Source organism: Oxyura jamaicensis, chromosome 1 (assembly GCF_011077185.1).
Source record: "Oxyura jamaicensis isolate SHBP4307 breed ruddy duck chromosome 1, BPBGC_Ojam_1.0, whole genome shotgun sequence".
Taxonomy (NCBI): domain Eukaryota; kingdom Metazoa; phylum Chordata; class Aves; order Anseriformes; family Anatidae; genus Oxyura; species Oxyura jamaicensis.
In genome coordinates this window covers 188,227,450-188,247,871 of record NC_048893.1, presented here as the reverse complement: position 1 = coordinate 188,247,871, position 20,422 = coordinate 188,227,450, and the positions used below count along the sequence as shown (strand labels likewise).

Sequence of the window (20,422 nt, the reverse complement as noted above, 5' to 3'; positions counted from 1 at the left end):
GGAATAAACGAGGGAGGAAACGGATGCCCTGTATCTAGAGACCATCCTCTTACCCCAACAATGCACCTGGTATGTGAAGCATGAAGTACCCCCTCAGCCTCAGATCTGTGCCTAACCCATAGTCAATGGCCAACTGAAGGAAACCATCTCCAGATGCTATTTTTCAACTGTCTCAACTGCTTTAAAAGTTCCCTCTCTTTCACTGTTACTTTCCACTTCTGGGACTTCTGCAGGCATGTATGAAATGAGTTAACTCCTAAGGGAACAGAAGGGAAGGGCTGGCATTCAGCTGAATGCCAGCAGATGCACGAACTTTATTTCCCTCCGTTGATTAACTGTGGGCTCCAAAACACAGACTGGTCCTGGGAATTTCTGAATACAGCAACTCACAGAGATTTCACCTGAGAAGCCTACCACAAACCTATACAGCAGCAATTTCCCAAATTCATTCTAGTACTAGGTGACCTACATGAAGCACTGGAAAACTTTTTTTCCCCTCTAGTTAGGTTTGCTGATTTTTCTTACAGGAAAGTGGTTACTCGGGAGCAAAAGACTGAAATGTATTGAACATTAATAATTATTTTCAGGCCACTGCAGTCAGGCACAAACATGCCTACTTATAAATCAGTTGTTGTTTTTTTCCTAGCTTATAAGAACAGTAATGAAAATAAATGCATTACAAATACAGACAGGGCTGTAAATAACAACTTATGTCTTATAGCTGAATATAAATAGCAGTACAGAAACTCTTGTTTCTCTGTTGCAACAGACAAACAAGTCTGAATTTTATTATTGATAATGAATGTTTTGCCTTGCATAGAATTTTTCAAGCTTGATGGATTTTTAAGTGTTTCATAGCACAAACGCATGAAAGAATCAGTTCTGGAACAGGGGACAGCTTAAGGCACACCTCTCAAAGTCTTGTTTTGGGTAAAACAACAGAAAGTTTGACCCTGCAAAAAAGTCGTTGAAATATTTGCAGTAAAAACAGTCTGTTGGCCCACATTTGTATATGCTTCATGTTCCCATAATAGGAAAGGAGAGAAGGAAAACTGAGCTAAGCACAGACTCTGCGAGAGGCAAGGTGACGAGAACGCAGGAACAATGACATCAGGGCTATCGAAAAGTGAGGAAAAGGAGTGAGAGAGAAATTATAGAAATCTGTGCTGAAGTTGAGACTCCGCCACGCATTTTATGTTGCTGTATTTATTGGGACTATGCGCAGATTCAGGTGAGAAGGCCAAACGCGGTTGGTTATCATTCACAAATGAGCCATACCATCAGGCCAAAGGGAACTGAAGAGGATGTATTAAAACAAGTACTGTCCGTGAAGACTTCAGCAACCTGTACACTGCATTTCCCACGTCAGCCATTCTCCCATTAATAATCTTACTTAATAACAACAACAAAAAACAAAAACATCAATTACAAATTTTCAATCCACTATACCCATCACTACTTTTTAATTAACATATTCTGACTTGCAAAGCAAAAATTGTTTTGAAATACAGGTTAACACACATGGTGAATGGATCAGGAAGCCTAACACAATTGGTAATTGATCTTGGATCAGGCAACGGCTTTCTATTCTTGGCACTCCTCCTACAGTTGAAGCTCCAATGTAGTACAATTGCACAATGGAATAAACACTAGTACTAATGAAAACAAATGAAAACAAATGACATTGGCTACTACTTACCATGTACAGATCCTTGTTGATGCCTAGATATTTCCCATTACCACAACCAACATCAGCAACTATTGACCCTTCTGGTAGTGACCTGAGAAACTCCACAATTCGGGGCCATGGGCTATGCCTGGTACTACTGAAGTGTGTGGCAATCTCTTCATACACCTTGTGGACATATTCTTGCTCCAGCTCCGAGGCTTCCGTCTCATTATGGGGAAATGATGGCTGTACCTGTCTTTGCTGTCCTTTCTGGCTGTCACAGACAGATGGGTAAACTAGATGTAGCAACAGATATGCAAACAAGAACATTCTTCTTAAACAAAGTCATTCCATATTAAACTTAATTAGCAAAACAAAACAAAAGTAAAAGCAAAATATTAAATTGCAACAAGTGTTTCATTCCCTCTTTTACCTTTTAAGAACTGAAACACAGGTCAAACTGCAGCACTGTTTGATGATTTTATGGCAAGCAACCTGCCCATGTGTACCAGAGGCTGTCTACAGCGATCATTCATCCTACTCTATTAACAAGGTTTGTGTTTTCAAAACTGAGACAGTGCCCCTAGCATCAAAGACCATGCCATTGCAATTCTGCCTCTGAAATTCCCATGAAATGCTGTTCTGACGGCACAATTGGACTTCAGGTTCCACATAACGATTGAGCCATCTATCAATTATCTGTACTGCCCTAAGGCACTTACATGGTTCTATCAGTGTGGATCTGACTGCTTTTCCCTCTCTAATGTACTTATTTTCACAAAACTACAATCCCCTTAAAATACCCAGAACTGATAAAAATCTGAAGAATAGTAGCTACTTCTGTTATATTACATTCTTCCTGTACTTAAGGTCCCAATAAAATACAAGATTCTGTATTAATCATTTGACTCAAGTGTTAGGCAAATGCCTTCCTGTATACTGAAACTCCAGCAACCACGTGGATGCAACTAATTCAACCCATACGGTATGGCTAACCCCGCAGTGTTTAGAAACACCTACCAGGACAGCCAAAACTGTCTAACGGGATAAACCAATTTGCTCAAGAAATGTGCTTACATATTGACAATACGCAAATACCAGTTTTGACTGGGAGATCACCTCAAGACACTTACTGCAGTTGCAAGGGCTTCTCCTCACTTTCCTGAACGTAAACGATGTCCTTGTTTTCCTTTGATGTAGTGTTAAATCTCCCACATCAGCAGTGATTGTTCCAACTTTCTGTCCCAGCTCAGAGGCTTGAATGATATCATATTTTCTGGGTGTAATCCTAAAACAAAGTAACACAAAATCAAAGAATAATTAATTTAATTTGTATCAGAAAAAATAAACAATCCATCTTTATAACAAGGCAATTCTTAAATACTCCAACAAGTGTGATTACAACATGCCATTTAATGTACTGCTGCTTCTATTTTCAGCTTATTCAATTTCAGAGAACAAAAAAAGAAGTGCTGACACAAACTAATGATGTTAATTAAAGTGTTATTTAATTGAAAGGAACTACATTTCCCTTCCCTTACTTCCTTTCCCCGTAAGTTCAATTATTTTTTAGGCCTTTATCTGAAATACATTCGTTAAAGATAAAATACACTAGTAAAAATGGAGGCTATGGACTTAGAATAGTATTGACTAGCTCTAAACTAGCAGATTGAAGTTTCTTGTTACAAATGAGCCTTTTCACAAAGCCTGCTTTGCAACAGAATTGCTTTTCCATTTATTGACTGCAGAAGATGCAAAGACTAGCACTTCGGAGATTTGCAAAAATGCCTGAAGGGTGCAGCTCTGCTGTACATCTTTCTTGACCAAAATCTATCAATCAAGCGAACTGGGAACAGAGCTTCGTAAGCTACTTCTGGATATGACACAGATCTTAATGGAAAATAAAAACATTTTTGGAAGCATAAAATTCATAAAACGAAAGCAGCTTGGAACATTTTTTTGGAGATGAAAAAAGTTTCAAACAATTTGATGAAGAGATTTACATTGCAAAAAGGTACCAAAATGTAGAATTTTTAATAGCTCTACAGTAGATCTCTCTCAAAGTTGACAAGAGGAAAATGAGAAAGTAAAATGGGAAACACGACATGAGAGAAGAGATACTGCACCCACATGTGGCTTCCTATCACTTGCACATAGGATGAAGTAGATACTCTTCGAAGAAAACTGAAACTCTTTAGGGAAATAGCTTAGTACTTCAAAGCTGTTACTGTCACTGATACATTTCCCTTTCCTGAACTTAGTCATCAAGGAGATGAATGCAGAAATTTTCCCAAGGAAATAAAAATAATAAATTATCTCTACGGAATTGGCCTCTCAGTGAAGCCTCTTCAGAGCTGCTGACTTCAAAGTCCTTGATTCCCAGAAGGAAAAACTCTCAGTATAAAACTGACTTCCATATTGGTTAGCTGAGTTTAACCCTCATAAGCTGAGCTAGAAGCAGGGGGGAAAGTCTCTGGTATTTTTAATAAAGCAGAGCAGTCAATCTCAACTCACATTGTGACTGGAACTTTTTTGCAGGTCACACTAAACTGCTGATCAGTGCCTGTACTTAACCATGCAGAAGAATGATCTGAATGCCAAGAAGGCAGCCTGATCAGCACGTCAGTACTTTGTTCTGTGTCACCTTTCCTACCGCAGGGAAGCCAATCTTTAGTCCCATCAGAGAAAGAGTGCAGGTCTGTCCTGTCTGGAAATCACTGATGGTCCACGGAGATCTTGCACAGGGCAGACCTGGTAGAAATCTCCCAGAGACAGCCATGGGAAGGATGGGATCTAATAAAAAAAACTGAAACTGCCTTGTCCATGGCAGTTAATGAAACTATGATGAAATAACCAGCTGACGATGGCCAAGATTCCCTTGACAGCAGAACTTCAAATCCCAAGTTTGCAGATTTGTTATTTGATTTTCTGTTTACATAAAGTATTTTTTGTATCTGCAGCAATAAGCTGTGAATACTAGCAGCTAATATTTTCAGATATAAGTCTTCTTTCTCTGGGTTCTGTGGTTCCAATCTACATTTCTCCTTTTGTCCATGCTACAAGAAAGAATGCTAGATAAAGGCTGGACTGAAAACAATATTCTCAATGTTGACAATAAAATGCTGTAAAAAAACTTTTCCTGTGCACCTTTTGTTAACAGGGTTAATTAAAATAAAATCTCTAGTTCTCTTGGCATCCAAACATACGACATGAATACATTCCCAGAATTATTCAAAAAACGAACCTTTTGCTCTCTAATTTGATTTCTGGGGAATAGATAAGAGGCATCACAAATGATCTTAAATACATTTTGATGTTTGTATGCAAGTGAATTAACTCCACTTGTTTGCTGGATTATTCATCTCATTAATTGCAACAGTATGTTTCACTAGAATGAGAGAAAACTTGCTTTTTACTGGCAAACTATGCAAGCCCACCCTATTATCTCTGTTCTCCTTGGTTTCAGAAGATGCCTATTAAATAACAAAGTGCACCAGGTGAAGCTGTGATCTGAGAAATATCTGATGTTGCAACAAAGGTATTTCAGAAAAAAAAAAAATAGAAGAAAGGTAAAAGAACAACATAAAAATCACTACTCATTCCAATACCCATCTACCCCAGTTCAGTATCTGGACCCAGTACTGCTTTTAAAAATATTTATCATAGAGAAAAACTATTTTTAAGGAAGGCAGACAAGTACCAGGAATGGGAATATATGGGTAGAAAGTCCCGAGATCTCCATTTTTAATGTAGACTACTTCCTTGGTTCCTAAAACACAACCATAATTGAAAGTACAAGTGAATTAAGCGATTACTTCTTTCCATTTCTTAGTAGACAGATAAACTACCCCAGACTGAATGCCTGTTGGAAATCACTGCAAATGCACTGCACACGTCCTTCCCCCTCCTGGAAGTCTGACTGCCCGGGCACTGGGCCAGCTTGGAAAGAGCAGTGCTGGTGGCCTTGGAGAAAGCTCTTGTGAAGCAAGCCAGAGGCCTCAGCAAGGACTGTCTCTCCTTCCCCTGGGAGCTGCTTTTAAGCAGAAGCTGTCCCACAGCACCATGCCCAAGCCACAGCCCAGATGTGTCACAGCTGCGTCTGTGCATGGCCACGGCCCTGCTGCTCTGGGTCCAGACCCCTGGCTGATGCCCCTGCCTGGCCTCAGCCTGCCCTCATGAAGGTGCCTCCCCAGCCTGCCCCACACCACAGCTGGGGCAATGCAACATAGTTGGATACACCCTGCCAGCTCCCCGGGGCCACTCCTGGTCCCCAGGCCAGCAACATCACTGACATTGAAGCAACTATGCTCTCAGAGTTGTAGATAACACTTCCAAAAAAGGCTGACAGTATTTGACAGAAAAGAATAAGAAGTTTATAATGCTGGACTTCATTGCTGGACTTCTTTCAGGTTGGAAATGGAGACATTTCTTCTCAGAAAGAGCAGTCAGGCATTGGGACGGGTGGCCCAGGGAAGTGGTGGCATCACCGTCCCTGGGGGTGTTCAAGGAAAGGTTGGACGTGGTGCTGAGGGACATGGTTTAGTGGGTGACATTGGTGGTTGGGGGATAGTAAGACCAGATGATCTTGAGGGTATTTTCCAACCTTAATGGCTCTGTGATTCTATAACAAGACATATCAGGAGTACCAGCTTCTTTTTACATTTATTTAATTTAATGAGGGAATATACAGGTAGTGTAAGTGCTCTGTAAAAACAATGTAAGCGTCGTTGGGGAGTTCATATTCACCCTTCTTCATAATAAAAATTAACCGGTAAAATTAAAAGGCAGAAAGTCTGCCAATAAAAGGATTTGATGTTTAATTTACACAATGTAATTAGTCTCTCCAATTCACTGCTGTAACCCGTGACTGCTTGGGTCAAACAAAGGAAGAAACATTTACCATGGGCATTTCTGTCCAATATGAGGGTTTACATATTATTCTTCTGAAGTGCACTACCATCATTCTCAAAGCTCGCCCGCCAAGTTTTTAGCCTTTTTGTCAATTTCAGTGCTCCTATTGTAAGTATTTCCCAGTGGTGTATGATTTAAAATCTTATTGAAACTCTACAATAAGCAAAGCCTCAAGACACCTTTCAAGAAATCTCTTTTCCTAGTATCCCAAATTTGTTCTCTATACTGAAGCCTTATCAGTAGTTAAAGTGGTGCTAAATCAATGGGAAAGAGCCCAGGAAGACTTCCCTTTTTGACCTTGTGGACTGACAACTAGCTTCCTAAAATTCCCATTTTTTTCCTTCAGTTTAACCTGAGCAGAATCTAGACAGAGGAGGGAATGTGTATAGTTATTTTCAAACCTCTTGGTTTCTTTCAGAGTAACTTTAAATACAGAATATCATTATCAAAGCAAATGAATAATATACTTTCTCCTATTATCAGCATGCAGGGGCTCTTACACATACCCATGTGTCCACAGGTATCTGGATTCTCCAGACATCACCAATAAACTGCATCGGGGCAGCATAACTGCCACTGTATGGCCATCGGGGTGTTTGAAATCCATCACAATCTAAAAAGAAACAAAAACAACCACCACCAATGAGCATAGCTTACAGAGCATCACATACGTGCCAGGCATTTTCAAGTCTCAAGCTTTGTTTGTCTCCTCATTGTGTTAATCAGAATATTGCCACAAAACAGCTACATATTACCTAAAGAAACAAAAGCCTCTAGGTTTCTATCCTGAATCCTTAAGATCTCTTCCTTTGAGCAATGTGTTCAGAAATATAAGGCTGTCACAAAAATTTTATAAATATAATCTTATAAATAATACAATTGAAATACTAAAAAAAAAAATTTATTTTCACAATAACAACTTCATTTGCAAGATCATGGGAGTACTGTTTAATCTTAATATGTACCTGTGATGTAGGAAGAGATTACTACCTTACAACTAAAGGCAACTGCCTAAGGAGAGGGGTCACTTGCTAAGTTACACATCTGGGCTAAGGCAGTCAGCTACTATCTTTTCGTGAGGTTTTTGTAGAGAGAAACAAATTGTCTCCACAGGCAATTCATCATAGTCTAAAATGCAGCTAAGTGATGTGGGATGGCCCCATGCCCTCTGGAAATGCCCATTTATTCTCAGCAGATTGAGTTGAGACAATTAACTCAGGGTAGATACATAACATTTAAAGAACCACTATTAGAGCAGATAAATCATTTCCAACCTGCCCACGTTCTTAGAGGTCTGCAGCACAAAAAGGACAAGGAGTCTCCCAAGATCCTGACTAAGATGCCAACTACCAGAGCAGCCTTTTCTTATGTGCCACCTGGCTTCTAGCCATGGCAATATACTGAGGTAATGCTTTCAGCTTTACAAAATTTCCCAAATGAGAGAAAATCCTGCTGTGAAAAACAAGGAACAGGTCCTTTAAGCATGCCAAATGATTTAAGACTTAACAATAAAAAAATAGTTGTCAAAAATCATTCAAGTCATGGTTTTAGCTACACTGAGAACAAACACCAAGAAAAGTGGAGCCACCTGATTTGTAACCTACTAAGGATGCGATTTAAAAGCAGACTTACTACACTACACCAGGTTGAAACAAATTAAGCAGTTTTGCTTCTGCATACAGATGCATTTATCAAAAGAAAACAATGGTGCAATGATTAGTCATTCAGCACAAAAAACCGCAAGATAGACTGAATAAACAAGACTGTTTTAAACACTACAAATTACCACTTGCAACTATTGCTATTTATTGTTGTGCACACTGGAGCAAACTACAATGGCATTTACATTTTTAGGGAAAAAATATATTTATGCATTAATACCACCTACACAGAGCAACAGCTTCTGCTCCTGTTGAAACTACCTAAATCTGAGGAAGGAAATCAGCATGACGAACAGCAGGACAGAAAGGGCAAGAGAAATAGGGAAGAACAGGAATACAGCCTACCTGTGAGCTCTGATTAATTATTACGAAACACTTCAACAGCTACACAAAAAAATGAATGGCAGATGCTTTCTAATATACTCCTTCCCTTGCATGTTGCAATTTCTTCCAGGTATCCTCAAAGAAGCTTCACCAATTTAACACGGAGGCTGTGCCATACAAAGCATGGCTAGGCACAAGCCTCTCTGAAAAGTAACGCCCTGGTAAGGTAAAGAAACCAGAGGATGACTGATCAAGAACAGCAAGTAGGGGAAAAGCATGAGAAGTGAAGAGAGAAGTGGCTAGATTAAACAGATGAGAGGACACCTCAGCCTCTTTTGTCTCCCTGCCCAAATGCTGCTGAGGGACAGGTGTAAGGAGTATGAGACTGGGTTCTTAGGAGTGTAGCAGAATAATCTGAAAAAGAGATGCTGTCCAAATTCCTTCCTTGGAGGCTCAGTTACCCCTCTGTCCCGCCGCCTGGCAGTAGCAACAAAGCCCAGTTCTTGCAGATGACATTCAAGAGTTACACTTTCTCCAGGAGTCAATGCTTGCCAGCTCTGTGTGGTCTCCTACACTTCCAGTTCCCATCCCTCTCCAGGGCCTGGAAGAGGACCTTGGCCCCGTTTATATTTTCATGTGGGGATTCACATTTCAGGCTGGGGATTCTGTAGGAAGCATAAGGAAACAGTTCCTCTAAGCCTGCGCTGCTTTACCTCATGGATCTCCCATTTCTCTTCCCTGCCCCCCCCCCCCCCAACTGTATGCTTGTATGCTTCCCAGAGTGTCTTAGCAAAAGATGTAAAGGCAAGTAACAAGCGTGCACCCAAAACAGCAGAGGTTGAGGGTGCTCTATAGCAGGTAGCATGCTGGGAACGACATGACAAAAAACACAACCCCGGTATCTAGATTTTCAGGCAGAAGTGGCAGGAAAATAGACAGTGAAAGTGGAGATTATGCGCTCTTAGCTGAATTTCTGCTATGCTACGCTAACAAGAAATACGTAAAACAAACTTCTGATGGTGCAGAACTTAAGGCTGAAAAATAGATTATGTACTGTACATAGTATCTGGCAAATCTAATCCTCACCAGCAAAGGATCCCAGCTCTGTCCCTGCTCCCTACTCTCCTGCAGAGGAAACGTTTCTGTACTATCATCTCACAGTGTGTGGCTGTTCCCCTTCTAAATGAATTTCACCCTTATGTAAAGCAGTGATGATTTGGGGCCAAATATAAATAAAGGATTAATTTACTTGCAAATGAGCAATGACATTAAGTAATTAGCTGTAATGGGAAGAGTCAAAAATCCGAATTCAAAACTGACTTCTGCTTATGAAGCAGACAGATATCCTTAGCTGAAGGGTATTGAAATTCTGCAATTTTCTCTTAACAAATTAGACACTGCAATTCAGACGGAGAATCAAATTGAAGGAACCCACTGCGAACATTTGAAGAAAAATTAGTGCAATTTCTGTGTTAATGTTTCATGCCTTTATCTAGAATACCTGCACCTGAAGGCTTAAAAACCAAGCCAAAGTACTTCTAGTCTTTGTCTATGGTACAGTAAAGAACATTTAACCCAGAAGGGTTTTGAAGAACTCTGTTCTTATCTCTGAAAAGCCTATTACTGACTGAAGTAGATAACATTCCCACACTCCTATGTGTCTTTATCCTGACAGAACATTCTCAATTGTCACTGTCACACACACACACAAAAGATTAACGCATTCAGTCCGCTTTTTAATTTACTAAGGACTCACAGTCAATAAACTAACTCTGCCACTGCTGAATCAATCCGCTTCATGACAGCTTTGCTCCACAGGAGCTATTTCCAATTACCTTTTTTTTTTTTTTTTTTTTAACCTATTTACTTTCTTCTCTTAGGTGGCTGAGTCAATAAAGATCAAATTTCCTGCTAGCCCATGGTGCATCACCCAGGGATTACATTCAAAAATAAAAATAGTGGATGCTTTGATCTTACACAAGTTTTACCTTCTTTCTTTGTAGTGTGGAAGTGTCTCTATATATACACCAAAAACTTGAAAGAAACACAAACAGCTAATAATACCTACTCATGGATTTAAATATCTTGTCATGGTGCCAGGTTATTTAAGAGTGTTCATGACGAGGGAGCACATGAAGCAGTAAACAGCTTTCAAGGATGGCTAAACATCAAAGCAAAGCAACACCCACATCACAAACATTGTTCCTCTGGCATAAAATACAGCTAAACACACACACAAAAAATAAAAGAATCCAGCATGAAAGTAAAAGGGAAGAAAGTATGTTTTTCTTAACTCCTCAGGGAGTGAGAAGTCTGTGCTACCTTTCAGTGCTGCCGTGCTGTACCTCCCGAAAGTGCAGGGGGAAGGATGTGAACGACTGGTCTATCAAATAAGTAACGATCCAAAGGTAAAACAGAAATAAAGCAATGGGACTATAAGGACAATGCCAGTAAGAATTTCACTGTTACGGTGTGGAACAACAATTTTTGTCGAAGCTTCATCTCTGATGCAATTTGTATTTGATGTTAATAGGCTACCTTAGATGAAACATACTATAAAAGTCAAAAAAAAGTGCAACATGGAATACTTTTCAAGTCTCTGACATTATTTACTGAATTTTCAGAGAGAAAACACGCATTATTAGCCTACATAGCAGTTTCCCACATGTAAAGCAGATGAAAAAGAATATCTACTTCAAAGACAGCAGAGGTTTAAAGCCCACACACAGAGCTTGAACAACATGGTGCAGAGATGAGAGCCTCTTGGCCTGTACGGGACTCAGGGAATCAATCAACGCCTTTCAGAGTGTCTTTCATTGACTGCAAAAACCATACTAACTTACAAAATTTGGAATTTAGGAATATTCTGAATATTTAGGGGCAGAGAGTAGGATTACCTTTCCTGAACAACCTATTATCATAGGAAAGGTATCTTATCTTATAGGAAAGGTATCTTATGTAACCTGATACTTACATCCAATACCATGGTCGCTAGTCATACTTCAGAAAATGAGTGCGATAATGATGATCGTGATGATGAAATATTACCTCACTACTGCCTACTTCAAAAGCCTCTAATACATGCACCAGGCCTCACCCATATCAGATTTAAGCTAAAGCATGCCAACTCATGCTAAGCTTGCTTATCTATTTAGGCACTACGGTGACGCTCATCAGGTATTTAATATACTTCTAGGTTCTCTTTCTTCAAAAATTCCAGAAAAGAGGACCTGAAATGCTTACATTTGAGGTAATACTCTCACACCACTTACTAGCATAGCACGGACCTCATAGCTGGAGGTCACTCAAGTCCTTACAGGTTCAGGATACTTCATGGCATGGATAAAACACACTGCATGTTCATCATCCAGTACAGCGGAAGATCATCTTCCCTCACTCACCACAAACACCAGGGCTGTTCATCAAACCCTTCTCTGCAGGTCTCAGCTTTCTGCTTGTAACATTGTGGTACAGGAAGCCAAGATAACTCCAGGCAGTAGGGTGGGATTCAGTCCAAGATGAAGACAACTACATTTGGCCGTAAATTCTTAATGCCTACATTGAACGTCCTGTTAGGGCACTGGAACCTGTGAAAGCAGGCACTAGATGCCTACGTTAGCATAACCTGAATCCCTCCCTAGGCTGAACTGATCCAATCCCTGTTGATTACAGCAGAGCTCAGGCATGAAATGCACACGTACACGCCTACTTGCAAACATAAAATTTTAAGTGTCTTAATCCTGGACTGAATACCACTGATGACATGTTATTAATTATAACACTTAACAGTATAGATTCAGCAGATGCCTCAAATCTGTTTAAAACTGTCCTGCCTTAATTAGAACTTCTTCCTGCACTACCGTCACTATGAACTTGCCCCCTACATACTGAGGAAGTAGTATGTAAACAGCCTGGTGCTGAGTATCTGTAATTCAGCAGGATGAAAAGATGAACCTGCTCAGTCTGAGACTGAAGCAAAGGTCAGCTAGCCGTTCTCATGACTCCATCTAATGACTATCCCAAAAACCACTACAGTAACAAAGAACTGACAGAACACAAGACATACAAATCCTGTTTTTTCAAACTAATCCTTGCATCATACCTCAGAAGAGCTGACGAGATATAGGTTTTGATCTATTGGTACAGGAACTACCATATGGCCTGTTTCATAATCCTCTACATCTTCACTGTGGAAGGGAAATCTACTAAGGGACAAGGATCTGAACATGAATTCACAAACATGGCTTAAATACATATAGAAAAGTCATTCCTTAGCAGACAAAAGCATAAAACTAAAAAAGAAAAAAGCATAATGAAAGCCGTCTTCTTAGTCAATTATGTCCACTAGGGTCATAAAGCATAATTCAAAAACACAGCATGATAATGAAAGACTTTTAAAAAATAATTTATACATTGACACAATTGCTATGTTTTGCCCCAGGGAAGAGAAGAGGAGACCTTCTTGTGGCCTTCCAGTACTTAAAGGAGGCTTATAAGAAAGATGGGGAGAGACTCTTTACCAGGGTGTGTAGTTACAGAAAGACGGGTAACAGGTTTGAACTAGAAGAGAGTAGATTTAAACTAGCTTTAAGGAAGAAATTCTTCACTGTGAGGGTGGTGAGGCTCTGGCACAAGCTGCCCAGAGAAGCTGTGGATGCCCCATCCCTGGAGGTGTTCAAGGCCAGGCAGGATGGGGCTTTGGGCAACCTGGGCTGGTGGGAGGTGTTCATGCCCCTGGCAGGGGGTTGGAACTGGGTGGTCTTTAAAGGTCCCTTCCAACCCAAACCATTCTATGACTCTATTATATAATTCTACTATGAAAGTACGACACATCTGAAATATACATATTATTTTCAAGTAGGTAAAACAAGGAGAAATAAACATGTTTTGATGTTTGGATAGGTATTGTTCTAATGCTGCTGATTTTCATCACGAGTACCATATATTTCTTCTCTCGTACCCTCCTACTGCTTCATTAGCTCAATGTCTTCACACACTGCAGCTGAAATTTATGCACAAGGGCTCTACCACAGCATCAGCATCCGGCCATGAGTTTACAATTGATGGTTTACATGCACATGCACTGCATAGAGGTATAAGCTCTAAGAGAGGAGGAGGAGGAGAAGGAACTCCTCACAGGGAACCCTGAAACATGCAGCTGTCCCTGCTTTCAGCTGCACCATCAGCCTGGGTTCCCTCCAACACTCTCCTGCAGCCACAGCAAACAGACCAGAGCTTCTCCTGCACTGCACCAACAGGCTGCCTGTGCACTTTCTGCTCCTTAAAGAGCACAGCTCTCTCTGCCCCCATTCAGAATCTGTCAAGTGTGCTATCAACATCACAGGATTGATAGCTTTGGTTCCAGCACACATTTAACCTCTCTAAATTGCTAGTTCCTCACTCAAAATTTCCAGAGTCAACTCTACTGGATAAGAGCTCTGTGGAGAAACTATTAAAACACTAAACACAGCTGAAAAGAAAAACAGAAACAAAATCGGTGCAGTATACTAGATGCTCACAGAGTATAAAGGCAGGCCAAGTTCAAACCCCATTTGCTATACTTACTGGTATTATCTAAGTCCAGGGGAGACAATATACCACAGCAGGAGCTTAACAAGTTAAGATTGTTTCTTTGCTTATAGACTACTTGTGATTGTTATTACTATTTGTCATTTCTACATGAAACTTGCCACAGTCTTAAAATAGGCTCCTGTAACAATAGAGATGACATCACCACCTAATGAAATTAGATTTCTCTATTGAGTTCCAGAGCTGAACTGCTGCTGAAATGCAACAGCTAAAGATAACGACTTTTTAATACCCTAGAGCTCAGTCTGTTTGCTGTTAATTTGTGGCAGACACCAGGATTTCATTTCATGCACCAAGTACCAATCTTCTAAAAATAATGTGAGGAATAGGAATAACTTCCACTGATAAATCTCTTCCAGAGATTAAAAAAATCTTAAAAAAAAAAAATAAAGAAACAAGTAATTTACTCAAATATAGAGGCTTCTAAAGGCAAATATAGCAGAGCAGTATTTAAAGAATTACAACCTAAAACTTGGCTCAAAAATAAACTAAGCTGTAAATATACTAATTGTATTAGTTTTCTTCTGTTACAATGATTACATTTTTCACATGAATTAATAGTAACTTCATATTTAAATACTTAATCCAAGCCACCACAGAAGAGTTGTTCGTGTATCATAGGAAGGGTGCATGGCAGGAGTGAAGTGGAGCAAGAGAAAGAACAGATTTTAGTTTATAAAGAACAATACTAAGTTATAATCTAACCCTTTTTTTTTTTTTTTTTTAAGATTTTTAGCTAACTTCATACTTTATATGACATGAAAACCAATTAGAAGTCTCTAACAAAATCTATGGAACTGCAAGACAGTTTCTAGAGGGTCTGTTTGACTCCACGGAAAAATTCAATCTATATATTTGTGTGTTACAGTAAAGTATTAACAGACAACTAAGAACTGGAAATGAAATAACGCTGCCTCAGCATATGAAATAAGCACACTACAAAAAAAAAAAAAAAAAAAAAAGTAAGCTTAGGGATAACAGGTGGCATTAAAACAGAACCAAGTCGATAAAATAACCACCCAGTTTTCCTTCATTATTTAACAGCTAGGACTGCAGTCAGAAAATCTTAAGCCCTGTTGTGGACTCCAGACATTTTAGAAACGTGTTTCCCTCGTAGGTTTTTAAAATCAAAACAAAATCCTGCTAAATGAAACTGTATGTCATATTTTTCATAGCATATCTACATATTCTTCCATGCAATACTGAGTGAATTTCATTTTCAAATTATGTCATCCTAACTGCAGTTTCTTTTGTCTCTCATTCCAGCAGTGGATGCAAAGCTGATGTAACTGCCCAGAGGAGGGCAGGACAAGAACATTCTTCCCACTTGCCCTTCTCAACACCAGGGACTCAAAGAAAATGCAGGATGCTAAAAAGAGCAACCAACTGGGTGGAAAGAAGCAAGGTAATAGGAACTGGGAGGAGCTGCAGCTCTGCCTTCCTCTCTCAGCAGCCAAAATAATGGACCACGTGCAAGAAACACAAAAGTGCTGCAGAGGATAATGTAAGGCAACTTCCCACTGTAGCAGAGCCAAGAGAGAGATCTGAAGTCCCAGCACATTCTGCATATTCCCACAGCTATCTACCTATGGTCTGCTCTTCCTCAGGGCTGACAGAGGATTTTAGCCAATTTAAGAGTGAGCAAGTCTTGCACTGTGGGGAACAGCTTTACAGAAATGCAAGGCAGATTACAAGTTTCCTTCACGGAAAGGAAGGGAGGCTGGCACGAATAGCCTCTATCTGCAGAGATTCTCAAAACCTGGCTGGACACAGCCCTGAGCAACCCGCTGTAGGTGACCCTGCTTGTGCAGGGAGAGTTGGTCTAGGTGATCTCCAGAGGTCCCTGTCAACCTCGGCTGTCCTACAGATCTATGCAGTATGAGTCCATGAATCTGATAAAGGGAAGACAAGAGATAAAGCTTTCCAGAGCTACTGGCCCACCGGCAGTAAATGCCAGACATCTGCAACTCACCACAGGGACAACTCATTCAAAGAGACACACCTGGAAGCTGGAATGTCTCACCAAGATGGAAGAGCAGAAAATATTTTTACATACAAGACTTTAAAATACAGGTACTCTTATAGCTTAGCTTTGATTTTGTTCCTCTGATGTAGCCGAGGAGGTAGTGGGGAAGGTAAGATCTCCATGCTGCTGTCTTGTTTCACAGCAAATTACTGTCATACAGCTTCTACAATGAGAAGACCCTATAAACAGCCAATGCTACAGGAAAGTGGAAGGGGGTGATTAGGTATTGCAGCACATGCTCCCTCTGAAAAATGTACATGAAACTGGGCTTCCATGACCCTTGCAAAGATCAAAATAACTGATCAGGTGGAAATATCAGTAAGATACGTTGATATATGTGAACAGGATCCTGTATGAAAAAGGTAAGGCAATACCAAGCACAGAAATAAAAACTCAGGATAGTACATTTACTGAATATTCACCTTTCCCTGAAAACACAGGAAGACTATTATAAGAATTCCCATGAAGGGCTGCAGGCTTTGTTGCTTATCTTGGAAGATTCAATTCTGTATTCATTTATATCATCAGGAAGCTCTCCCTTGATTTCAATGGGTCTTGTTCACTTTGTTGGGATTCAAGTTCAAGTAACAGTACACTGTGGAATGACATGGACAGAAAGAGATACATAGGACATTTATAGAGAGTAAACATGGACAGCAGCAACTCATTTATGAAGTCTGATGCATTTAACTTGTGGTGCTCAGGACAAATTTCACACGGAGAAACTCTTCAATAGTTTTTTAAAATGAGAAACTACTTTAAATGGTAAAAAAAAAAAAAAAAAACTGCTAACTGATAAATAATTACAAATACAGCCCCCTTTAGGTTTCCAGCTAAATGATACGGAAACTGATGCAAACTGTTCTTCTTCAGAAGCAGATGAAATCCATGACTGTAGGATACATCTGAAAAATACACAACTGAGCTTCACGAATACCACCACAACCATCTGAGCAAACCTCTGAACTCAGCATTAGATTTTAGCAATTATAATGAATGTTTTCCATTCAGGCCAAGAGATGTTTCAGTTGTGCCAAGCCAATCTCATTTTAAACATGGATTGCTACTATTATAATTTCACCCACTACAGTTATGCTGCTAACATGGACAGAGGAAAAGCTTTGTCTTAGAGCCTCTATCAGAGTAATTCCTTAAATGAGTAAGATGTTTTGTGCCTTCCCCTAAAAGAAAAAAAAAAAAAAAAGTAAATGTAAGAAGTAAATTAAAATGAATCAGCAACTAAGCAAAATAAGCAAAATATGACTGAGACCACACAATTAACACAATAACATCCAGTACCTGCCTACCTTGTTAGAGCTCCTGCAAGAACTGAAACAGGTGCTAACTGTCAATGGCTGGATACAATCTTGGCTTTCGAAAGGCTTCTGATAAGATCTCTCAAGAAGCTTATTACAGAACAGCTGCTGTTGCTGCTACAACAGCTACAGATTTGTGTTTGTTAACCAAGACAGATTAGAAACAGATTAACAAATAAGAAGCAAAAGTGCAGGAACAAATGGTCAATTCCCAGCCTGAGAGAAGAGTAATAGCAGGGTACCTCACTCTATCAGTTCTATGACAACCACTGGTCATTCATGTTCCATACAATCTAGTGGAGTACTTCTTTCTAATATCACTCTGCCTTCAAGGCTTAAGAGAGCCACGACTTTTTACAGATCAAGGTCCTTAGTATCTGCAGGCTAGGACATGATGGATGTGTGTTCAGATGAACAGAAGTCAAGCAGAAGACAGGGATGATCCACACGCTCAGCCTCACTGTTTAACCTTGAGCCACAAGTCTGACTCCAAATGCTGAGGCTTCCCTTTCACAGAAGTTAGGGCAGGAGCCTCAGCAGGGCATTAGAGCAGTTCTCCTTGGTTATGCCAGGTTTCTGCCAGGGTGAGGCACGGGGACTGGAAGTAGAGTAAGGCACTCAAGGGGCAAAAGCAGAAGCTAAGGAAAAGAGAATGACAAGCCTGTGATTTTCATATTAGAGACAGATAGCAGGAAAAAAAGAACAAAACACCAAAATTAGAGCATGGTGCCAACACAATACACCCTTCAGGAAGACTACAACTGGTTTCACCCTCTGGCATGGGGGCACAGAGTGTCCCTCAGTAGTCTCTGAGAGAACAAAGCAGGGCTGATAGGAAGAGAGAGTGCAGTGTATCACTCTCTATTTACTGGGGGTAAGATCTGCAGCCAGGAATGGAAAATTCCTTTCTGAGTTTGATACTCTCACAGTGGCACTTCGCTTATCACGGAAACACTACCTCTGTCTTTATAAAACTCCAATGAATCAGGGTTTACATAACAGCATGTTAAATGGCAAATTAGGAAAAACAGAAAAATAGAAATCTCAATATTGATCGAGTTCCTGTTGCAAGCCTGCAAAAGGAAATTTGACACAGGCTTTGACTAGGATTTTTCCAAGACAGCTGCAAACTTGGCCAGGCTCCTAAGACAAGATATTGTAGAGTTGCGTACCTTTAGAGACACCAAATGGAAGCACTGAAAATAACACCCAAATCAAATCAGTACACAAAATTCTTAACAGAAAGGACTATTCCCTGTTTCGCAGCACTCTGTTCAAATTCACAGACACAGGGATATAAGGTTTACCCTTAAACTTAATAAAATCATTCTGGACTGATTTTACCCCATTGCCTTTCTTTACCCACTACGGCAACTTCTGAATTGAAGAAAACTATATTCAATATGCTAACATCAAAACTGACATTCATTAATATTTTTAGCAAGTCAGCTCATATTAAAAAGGGCGAGTGCAATAGTTTATAAAATGCCATTAGAAACCCATGAGACATTCTGCAAGACTGACTTCATTCTGCAGCTTCCCAAGAGATGCCAAAAAAATAGATCAAAACCCAAGAAGTGATTAGCCTGTCCTGACACTCTCACCTTTCCTGGAATACTGTGGGACAAGACACATTACGTCTCACTGCTTTGCCTTCAAACTGTATAGTGGTTTGTATAAGATAGACATAAGCCCAAAGTAATAGTGACATTTTCTCCTTCAAACCGTTTAATATCTTGTAAACTCCATAAAGCACAACATATTGCAGCAACTAGAACAAAATTGAGCCACTTGGTTTCACTGTGCCTCTTGATAGACCAAGTTGTTCCACGTGACTAAGATGGGAAAGAGAATCTCAGACCTACATTTCTGCCTCAGTCATGTAAGTTTGAAGACTTGGATTGCCGAAGGTTATCTGCTATACTACAAATGCAGTGTTGTGAAGAATCACACCCTTCTCCAGATTGTTGATATTTTTAAAAGAACATTCTAATGCCAGTAACTATTCCTTCTTCAAGAAGGCTGTAAACCTATGCTGCTGATCACTAAGGCACTTAGGCACTTGTGTTTAGTCCACTGGTCTGCCTCAAACTCCTTTTTCACATGCCAAGGTATTTATTTCAATTACTAGTTACTAGAAGCTGCCTAACTCAGATCCTGGATGGACAAGCATAGAAACAATAGGAAGAAAAGTTCCTTCCATGACTTAACACAAGAATTACGAGGTTTTCTAATTTCTTTTTTCCTTATGAAGAGTCTGGTCAGCCAACTTCAGAAAAAGGTTACACAACTAGTTGGGCTGCAAGGGTTTCTCTTTATGACACTCCTTATTTAAATGTGTGCATTTCCTTTGGAGAAGAATACAGAAAAGACTAGACATATGTATTTTTTTCCAGGAGGTTGCAGCCTAATTTATTCAGGTGAAAAAAAAAAACTAAGTCACACTACAAGGAGGATAGAGAACAGACAAGAATCAGGATTTGCTGACATAGATGCAACTCCAATTATTTATTATCAGAGAGTATACATTTTAAAAACTGTGATGGGAATAGAGTTGTAGGCTTTGAGAAACACCTAAAATAACTAACTCACATATTACTGCAACTGCTGTTTACATTTTAAAATCAGATGAAAAGTTAAGTGCACAAAGATATATTAAAGAAATCATAAAAAGTTATAAAAGTACCAGAAAGCAAAGGCATCAAATAAAGCAGCATTATCTGTGCCACTGGTTTGTTTTATTGCATGTGTGCTTTGATTGACTGAATCTGAAAAGTTCATTGATAGCCCATTAGGAAAAGGCACTGAAACTTGGACACAGTCTGTTAGTTCCCAACATCCGTGTCTGAAATATCTATAAACAGCCACAGTCTAGCTGTTTCACTGATTGATTTATATACATTCCAATTTTTAACAGCATCATAAT

General features: G+C 39.7%; 1 protein-coding gene across 5 annotated transcripts in view; it reads right to left on the bottom strand.

The window, feature by feature from the left end:
- The window catches only part of ALKBH8 (alkB homolog 8, tRNA methyltransferase), a 45,821-nt gene that overhangs the window by 8,268 nt on the left and 17,131 nt on the right, over nucleotides 1–20,422 (bottom strand). For all 5 annotated transcript variants that reach the window (XM_035327328.1, XM_035327338.1, XM_035327347.1 and 2 more), the window contains 3 exons: nucleotides 7,087–7,193; nucleotides 2,803–2,957; nucleotides 1,700–1,965 (listed from right to left, as the gene is read on the bottom strand). In XM_035327328.1, coding sequence (XP_035183219.1) covers nucleotides 1,700–1,965; nucleotides 2,803–2,957; nucleotides 7,087–7,193 — 528 coding nt within the window. The remainder of the gene's footprint in view (nucleotides 1–1,699; nucleotides 1,966–2,802; nucleotides 2,958–7,086; nucleotides 7,194–20,422) is intronic.